Source organism: Pavona decussata, unplaced genomic scaffold, assembly GCF_977016875.1.
Source record: "Pavona decussata unplaced genomic scaffold, jaPavDecu1.1 SCAFFOLD_128, whole genome shotgun sequence".
Lineage (NCBI taxonomy): Eukaryota > Metazoa > Cnidaria > Anthozoa > Scleractinia > Agariciidae > Pavona > Pavona decussata.
Window position 1 is genome coordinate 1,565,001 of NW_028145542.1, and position 9,379 is coordinate 1,574,379.

The 9,379-nt window shown below is 38.8% G+C and overlaps 1 protein-coding gene across 1 annotated transcript in view; it reads left to right on the top strand.

Annotated features, from left to right (window-relative positions):
* The window catches only part of LOC146468873 (RNA N(6)-adenosine-methyltransferase mettl16-like), a 9,183-nt gene extending 17 nt beyond the window's left edge, over positions 1–9,166 (top strand). The window contains exons 1-7 of the mRNA XM_085123942.1: positions 1–407; positions 2,793–2,933; positions 3,423–3,681; positions 4,736–4,805; positions 6,486–6,572; positions 7,001–7,168; positions 8,094–9,166. The exon at positions 1–407 is cut by the window's left edge and continues 17 nt beyond it. Of these exons, the coding sequence (XP_084980068.1) occupies positions 77–407; positions 2,793–2,933; positions 3,423–3,681; positions 4,736–4,805; positions 6,486–6,572; positions 7,001–7,168; positions 8,094–8,609 (1,572 nt within the window). The 5' untranslated portion in view covers positions 1–76 and the 3' untranslated portion in view covers positions 8,610–9,166. The remainder of the gene's footprint in view (positions 408–2,792; positions 2,934–3,422; positions 3,682–4,735; positions 4,806–6,485; positions 6,573–7,000; positions 7,169–8,093) is intronic.
* The last annotated feature ends 213 nt before the right edge of the window (positions 9,167–9,379 follow it).

Genomic DNA, 9,379 nt, shown 5'->3' on the forward strand with positions numbered 1-9,379 from the left:
ACGTCCAACATGGCGGCGTACAGTTGTGCTTCTTCGGCTGTAGTTTCTTGGTTTCTTTGAACTCAAAGCAACAATAATGGGCTTCAATGACCTTATGCACCCGAGAAATATCTACAAAAACTCACCGCCTGACTTCAAGATACTTGCCGAGAAATTTGACTACTTCAAGAAGTTCACAAAGGAATCAAACTCTGGACATTTCACTTTGAATTTCAAGGATCCTGGAGCTCTTCGAGCCTTAACGTGCGCACTGTTGGAACATGACTTTGGGCTCAAGCTGAGCATTCCATTAGATCGACTAATTCCTACAGTTCCTCTTCGACTTAACTACATCTTGTGGATCGAAGATCTTCTCTCGTCCCTTCCAGAAGTTTACCGCCACGCAACGGTTCGTGGTTTTGACATCGGTAAGGACAAATCTTATTTCTGGGCCTTCAGATACAGTAACTATTTTAAAAGCATCAATTTGCTACTAATCAAATTATTGAGTTCATTTATTTAATTCAAAATAATAACCTTATCAGTGTTAAAGTCGTAAATATCTCCAAATTTTTGTTAACATTTTAACAGCTGTATGTGTCACGCAATCTCGTCAAATGTCATTGCTATGAAACCCGTGACTTTGACCCCATCATAATTATAATGCTTATAAACTCCTATACATAAGGTGATGTGAAAGGCTACAGTCAAGCAGAAAGGAACGGTGAGCAGAGCTTGAGGATTGAGGGGTGGGGGAGTGGGCCAGTCTGCGGACTATAGCAGAACGTGACTCAACAAGATATCATGCATGCAAAGGCATTTTACTGGCATGCATCGCTTGTAGTGTAGTCTTCAAAGTTTAATATTTACAAGAACCTCAGCTGGACATTCTTAGTCCCAGGCCTGGAGCGAGGTTGAAGATCTTTATCTCCAATCTGCATCAGCCTGTTCGCAAATCCTAGAGAAATGTTAATGACAAATTTGTCTGAATCATACTCCTTCATTTGAATTTCGATTCCTATAAGATTTATAAATGTAAGCAAGTTGCATGCAGGGTGAAATTACAATATCTTAATTTTGTATCGCAATTGTTGCCCATTTGTTGTTTAATTTTCCAAAAATTTATAGTATTGCAGATGTCAGCATCTACACATATGAGAACCTTACCAGTTTTTAGCACCACATGCTCCCTTTTTTAGGCAAAAGGAAACTGCTTAGTTGAAAACTTCTAACCAGTCACTTTTCCAATATGGCGGAAATCCTAAATTACAGTATTCTTTTGGAAAATAAAGGGTTTTAAAAATGTAATAACATCGTTTAGGGTTACAAGAAAATAAATAACATTTTCTTAAAGTTCAGACATTTTACTTTTTTCTTTTTTTTTTTTTACATTTTTCAATTAGGATGCCATTAAGCTTAAAGAAAATAATTTCTTTAAGTTTAATAGCATCAAAACCATTATTATTGGTTTAATTATGCAACCAGTGCATGAATAATTTGACAGTGACTGTCAAAATTCCTTAGCGCTGAATTGCTCGTAGCTATTGTCTATAGGAGTACGCACAATAAAAATGACGTCATATGTGACACGCATTTTTTCAATGAAAATGAAGCCAATTCCGCCCTTACTTTTTTTATATTATTGTAAAATAACAAATTGACAGCAGTTTTCTATGGTCTACACTCTTATACAGCTGTAACATTCTGAGAATGATAATAGTAAAGGCTGTTTTCAGCAAGTTAGTTAGGCAGACTAAATTTGGCATGCATCATGGAAAGTTTGGCATGCACACAAAAGGTGCCTGAATGATACTCACACTGACACATGCATTTGCCGTGTGGAGAGTGAGTTGAGGCAGCAGTTCAGTTGGAAAGATTTCCCGACACAGCCCCATACATAAGTTATACATGCACCACTCTCTTTATACACAAACAGCAAGCATGAAGAGAGTTCAAATCAGAAAATGTATACATGATTAATGTATGGAGCTGTGAGGAAATCTTGCCTCTCCATTTAATTTTGTATATACTTTTGTATTAAAGCTCTCTTGCAGCCTTTCTTTGAATTACACATGAGACATTCATCAAAATCGAAGGGACTCCTGCAAAGGGGCATATATCGCTTTTTTTAAAATATTATTTTTTTTCCACAGGGTCTCACTAAATCTTTACAAATGGACTTGTTTTGACATAAAAAATGTCATTTTTTTTTGGCTGTTTCTCTCAAAAATGAAGCAATCACAGAACAACATTCTTCGTGTCAAAACAGGTCTGTATGTAAAGAATTCAAAAGATCCTGCAAAAAAGCAAACAAACAAACAAAATTTCACCAAAAAAGCTATATACAGTGTTGTCCCTTTTGCGGGAATCCCAAATCAATTTATGATGTGTGAGCCCCATGTACAGTAGCACCTTTGTGAAACTTTATTAGAATTTGGGAATCTCTCCATGAGGGCAGCATGAGTGGGTGAGAAGAAGACCATGCAAGTCTATTATTCTTGAAAATTGGTCAAGAAAATCAACAATTGATTCTGGAGTCTGAAATGACAGGCTTTGACTGTATCTGGAATTGGATGTAATGGAGGCTCCTCTAATTATTAGAGGAGTCTCCATTTCATCCAATTCCAGATAGTCAAAGCCTGTTATCTCAAACATCATTGGGAATAGTATGGGTAGCTATAGATAACTACAGCCATCCACCAGTGGTGCTAATTGTACATTATGGGGTTGAATACAAGATGAGTACAAGGGTAGGCTGATGTGACAGATTGGAGTCATGAACACTGGATAATAATTATTTGTTATTTCTCTAGGCTCAGGTGCATCGTGTATCTATCCTCTTCTGGGTGCTAAACTCAACAACTGGCATTTCATAGCAACTGAGGTGGATGAGGCATCAGTTTCTTTTGCCAAAGAAAATGTGAAGTGTAATGATCTGGACAATAACATAAGAGGTATGGACATACACTGTATATGTATTCAGATTTTCTCTAACTAATGTTGTTGCTCATTTTGTCCACTGACAGTGGAAATGTTGAATTACAGGCAGTACTGTAGAATGCTTTATGGTCTGTATTGCTGGGGAAAAACAATCACATACAAGATCAATCCTTTGCCCTCACTTTATCATTAATTATGATTTTATCACTTAAAATACTGCCGGCTTAAGCCATAGATTGAGGCCTTGTACATGTGCCAAATCTTTTGCATTTTTGTAAATGTCTACTCTTACTGACAGTTATGATGACTGCCACATAATATCTGGCATTAACCTGCTTTCCCCAACCTAGTGAGGTGTCAAGACAAACCACCATCTTCACTGGCCTAACAATAGATGAGGGTTTTGTGAGCCATATACAGTGTAATTGTAGTGTCCATTGGGTAGCTGGCTATTATATCAAATACAGTAACGGTAGACCTTTAACACAAAGCTTTTGTTCCAGTGAAACAAGTCGCTCATGACAGTTTTCTCCAAGTACCCCTCCAAGATGAGGAGAATAAAGAGTTTGATTTCTGCATGTGCAACCCGCCCTTCTTTATCAGTGATTTTGAAGCTTCCCATGGTACTGCACGCAATGACAAACGTCCTCAGCCCAGTGGGGTGTGCACTGGAACAGAAACAGAAACTGTCACTGGAGGGGGTGAGATGGAATTTGTCAAAGGAATCATCAAAGACAGTCTAACTATGAAGGAGCAGTTCAGGTATTTGGTTTGCCCCACTTTATTCATTCACCTATCAGTACTCTTGTCCAATCCATTACTAATCTCCACCTTTTCTTTGGTGTTAATACATGTATCATTGCTTATAAGGAGGTTACAAGAGAAAAGCTTTCATCTGTCATGCTATTTATTAAAAATAAAAGCCTTTTTGTACTTTTATCCACTGCAAGGGCTGATGGACAGATAATGAGGCAGAAAAAGTTCACATAAACTGAGATTTATTAGTCAAGGGATTTATGCCCATTGTGACGCAAGAATCACTTTCGTTTATTTGTCTATTCCTTTGTTTGTCCATTCATCTTTTCATTATCCATTCATTGATCTGTCCTTCCTTCCAGCTGTCAATCCATCCCTCTGTTCATAAATCCATCCACCGTTTGTTCGTTCATTTATTCGTTCGCTCATTCTTTCCTTTGTTCATTCATTCGTTCCTTTTTTCGTTTGTTCATTCTTTTGTTCGTTCATTTGTTCGTTTGTTCGTTGGTTCATTCGTTCGTTCTTTCGTTTGGTCAGTCGGTCGGTCGTTCCTTCCTTCCTTCCTTTCTTCCTTCCTTTCTTCCTTCCTTTCTTCCTTCCTTTCTTCCTTCCTTCCTTCCTTCCTTCCTTCCTTCCTTCCTTCCTTCCTTCCTTCCTTCCTTCCTTCCTTCCTTCCTTCCTTCCTTCCTTCCCTCCTTCCTTTCTTCCTTCCTTCCTTCCTTCCTTCCTTCCTTCCTTCCTTCCTTCCTTCCTTCCTTCCTTCCTTCCTTCCTTCCTTTCTTCCTTCCTTCCTTCCTTCCCTCCTTCCTTCCTTCCTTCCTTCCTTCCTTCCTTCCTTCCTTCCTTCCTTCCTTCCTTCCTTCCTTCCTTCCTTCCTTCCTTCCTTCCTTCATTCATTCATTATTCGTTCATTTCATTTGTTTGTTTCTTCATTCAATCCTTTTCTTTTGTTCGCTTTATTGTTTTCTTCCTTTCATTCATGTTATTCGGCAAGGAATACTATCTCTCTAAATAACCTAACACCAACCAATATATTAATTCAAACCCAACCATGTTACAGCTGGTACACAACAATGCTGGGAAAGAAGTCAAGCTTAGCTCCCATCCTGGCTTATCTGAAAGAAAGTGATGTAAGTGTCATCTTCAAGTCAGCATTCGGCGTTACGTGTATGCATTCCATGGCACCTACTGCATAAGAACTGATGATAATGAATCGTGCATAAGCATAATTTCAAATTGGTGAAACAAGAGAATATCGAATACGAGTAAGAATATGAAGTTCTGTCTCTTAAGCATTGTCTGAGTGGGGTACTAGGTATTATCTCCATGGCAGAAAATGGACCACCCTCCGATTTTCACATCATCAAGTGTTTGTGGGCATCTTGAGATGCTTTGAAGATGAGTGTAGGGTCTCCTTTTCCCCTCAGTTTTCCTTTGCTTTGTTCATTTGCATCTTACATGTACTTTGCATTCTTTTGGAAGACCTGTGAACAGGCTAAAAGAACATCTACAGCAAGTAGGCGTAGAAGTCTGCGGACCTGACAAAAACAAAGCAATAAACAGAGGGTTTCACTGTATTTCCGACCAGCAGCAATGCACTCAGACAATGTTGCTACAGGATATTCCACTTAATGTATACTTTGGTGCAACTTCCCAGGCGGGCGTGTTATCTTTTTCTTGTATTTAGTTCGGTGTCTAACGTTCTAGAAACAAAGACTTGCACAAACTGTCATGTGAAAAACGGCTTGAACTGAAACAAGCCCATTTTATACACTCTTTGCAGACTTTATTTCGGCGCAGTAGATTGATAAAATGCTTACGTAACTCCACGGTTTTGTTCGGTTCAAGATCAGCAACATTTACCTTGTGATGAAAAAAGGTCCACTTGTTGTCGCTTCAAATTTAAATCGGGGGTGGCTATCCACTGATTCGGTAACAAGTATTCACCCCAGTGTTGCGTATGAGATAATAGCGGATAGCCAACAGGTACGTAGCGCCGAGTTGGCTATATTCATCTCATATCCAACAAGCGCAAGTGGAATAATTGTTTTATTAAACACAATCAAGAAATATTGTTAGATCTTGCTGATTTCGCTTTGCAAGAACAACCAAAAGACAATTCATTATGGTCTCCATTTCTCGGGCATGGTATAATGGCTCATATACCATGGCCGCTGAGCCAATCAAATCCCTGGAATTGCGTTATACAATGGTCCAGTTTTTTATGATTGTAGATATTTACCTAACTGCCTTGTGGCTCAGCAAATATCCACCATCATTAAAAACTGGATCATTGGATAATGCAATTCCAGGGATTTGATTGGCTTAGCGGCCTTGGGGCATTAGATATTACACCATGACAGAGAAATAGCGGCCATTAGACCGTCTTCTAGTCTTTCTTGAAAAATAATTTAAAATATAAGCCAGATCCAGCCATATTTTTCGGTTGATTTTAATAAAACAATTATTCCACTCGCGCTTGTTGGATATGGAATGGTTATAGCCAACTTGGCGCTACACGCCTCATTGCGGGCTATTTATCATCTCATATCGAATTCGTGCTCGTGGAATAATTGTTTAATATCAGTCCCAACTTAAGTGAGTAACTGTTAGCTACAAACGTGAGGAAAGGTGTTATCCGAGGTTGACTGAATCAACTGCGAGTTCAAAATCGATTAATCATAAAGAATGTAGAGAGCGCTGTACAGTTTTAATGTTAAGCAATTCCGATGTTTACTTTAAGGTATATGTACTAGTATAAACATTGTCTTGCCATACTTTTGGTTTGTATGTCTCAATATTCGTTACAGATAAAGACCGTGACGACCACAGAGTTCTGCCAGGGGCACACCATGCGCTGGGGAGTAGCTTGGACCTTCTTACCGGATGTTGGACAGGTGTGTTAACCACTAATTGATTTTCAATTTCAGTAGGCTTTTGATGCAGTCTTTCTGAGTACACTTGAGAATTACAGACCCGCGAATAGAAAATGCGTGTTACTTCGCTAAAGAAGTCGAAAACTGTCTTGTAATGAACATATACGTAGAGAAATGAACTTGTTAGGATATCACTGGCAGTGGTTTTTTTTATTTTTTTTTTATTTTTATTTGAGACGTAATGTGTTGGTGAGTTAGATTTGCAATGGGAATTCATTATTTTTTTAGAAAACATGCACTTTTTTTACATCTTGAATCACATTCCGTTGCCTCAATTCTGTAAAAAAAAAAAAATCTCTGTGCGCGAGGGGCCAAATTTTATTTAAACTGATACCGCTGTATTAGGAGGTACCGTCCTTAAAGTTTATTCCTGGGCACTTTTCTTGTAGGACTCCCCGTCTAAGCGCCGTAAACGAACCAAAAAGTCCAAACCTCTTCAGTTGGTCATTCCCGGTGATTTCATAGCCATGCAAACATGTAGCAACGAGCAGTTACAAGCAGTGGACAAAGTCTCTGCAACGGTGAATTACGTAAAGAAAACATTGGAGGAGTTAAAGGTAAGTACTGCTAATATTTCTCTTGTGTTTCTTTGTTTTGTATTATTTTCTTAACAATGAACTCTGACTTTTAACAATAAAGGAATGTAATAGATACTTTTGTACAATGACATGAATCGTCAGCTTCAGACGTAGTGATGCAGACTTCTCACGACGAATACATACAGGTATTTTCAAAGTTTTGCATACGACGCATGTGATCCGACCGTGCCTTATAAAGGAAGGATACGACAGTACCGGTAATTTTCCAGCGTGTTGTACAGACGTCGAATGTATTTTTGAGATCATATTCACTATTCAAATCAGTTTTCTAGACGCTCTGGCATGGTTCAATGAAACTCGTAACTTGAATTTTAATCTGAAGGGTCTTGATAGTAGCAGACAAGTTAATATTTTAAGGAAAACGACAAAACTTTTTCTGTCGAAACACGTTTTATAGACTCAAAAGTTTTGCCGTTTTCCTTAAAATGTTAATCTTGCTAATAAACAGATTATGTTCCACCTGAAAGAAAATACATCAGCTGATCGCCACCCAAAAACGTAGACTAGATCTTCTCCTGATACTCGTACAGCTGTAAAACACTTGACATAAAATATGCATGCAAAGTGCTCTCGAAATACCCCAGCAATGCTGAATAAAGGGCTAAATTAAAAATACAATGGGCAGTTGAAAAATGCTCTCTGACTTGATGGCTTGTTTTGAACAACTGGGTGCAGTTGTACATGCATTTGAGGCTCTTTGGCGTGTCTTTTGCTAATTTGTTTGAATTCTTTGTTGCTGCCTGTATTAAGCAAAATCTGGTTTTATTTGAACTTAAAATTCAATTTCACTTGACGTGATAAGCCGCAGGTTTAATAAGTAGGCGGTAAGCTATCCTTACGAGAGCTAACCGTTAAATGTGGTGTTCTTTGCAACCCGGAACAGGTAACTGTGAAAGAGCAGGGGAAAGCCGACGAATCCAAAGGAATAGTTTCTTTTGATTGTCACGCTTCAGAGAAAAGCTGGGCGCACCAGAGAAGAAAACGGCGGGAGAAACTAAGAGAAAGCGTAGCCCAAGAGGACATGGAAGAATGCGAGCCTTGTAGTGGGAACGAAGCCGCTAAACAAGATGCAGGAGATCCTTCAAATGACATGGAAACACAGGATCCTTCTGAGAAGCACAACACAGGTACGGAAGTTGATGAATCATCTGATGTTTTAAAAGGTGCAGAAATTCATTGTGAGGAAGGCCCTTCACATGGAATTGACTCCCAACAGGGTGAAACTAATCCCAGACCTCTCGTGTCGTTTGTGCTACGAGTGGGGACTGGTGCAGAGCTCGGTAGCGACTTGCCATCTGACAGCGTTGTGTTAGAGATGACGTGGATTGACGGGCAGGACAAGAATGACTTATATCAGTTATTCCAGCTCTTTCAAAATAAGCTTGTTAAAGGTTTATAACATATTTCAAGAATACTTTTCTACAGTACATTCCCAACAAGAGAAACATTAACACAATTCGCTGTTTGCATGTCGATGCGAGGATGCTATTATATCTCGATTGAATATAAAAATTCCGAAATTGTATGGATTTTTACAAGGGGAGATATGGTGTTCTGGAACTGACGGCTTGCTCGCCATACATTTCTTCCCAACTAACACGATATTCAGACCAGACTACCCGGTATCCGCGAATTGCACTATTGCTCAATGCCATAAGCAACTTGTGGCTTGGCAACCTCAACCACAAACATGGCCTTAATGAGAGGGAAGGAAGGATTTTATTTGGTGTTCGTTGATAACGTAAGAACAGCCAGCAATATGTTATAAGGGATTTTCTGCAGCAAAAGTATGTTGCCATCTTATTTCTATGTCTGATTTTTCCAGTTAATTTTTAATTTCAACTTTTGTAAAATTATTTGGCAAAAATGTACAAAGTTCTTCTGTTGGTTTACTTTATTGAGAAACAAATGTAATATAATTCAGTATATTTCGTTCATTTTATAGTGAATACTTTACTGGTCTATTGCATAATATTGAGATGTGCCATTCTTTGTCTACAGAAGTTGTCGCGTACATGTAGGATAGTAGAGTACCTCTTCCAGACCTTCAATTTCATTGGTCCCCTAGTACTGTCGCTCCCATTGTTTTCTGTGGGGGGTCCATTGTTCCCAACCAATGACCTATTGTTTCGTTCTCCACTCACAGACCTCATCTGGATAGCTACTGTC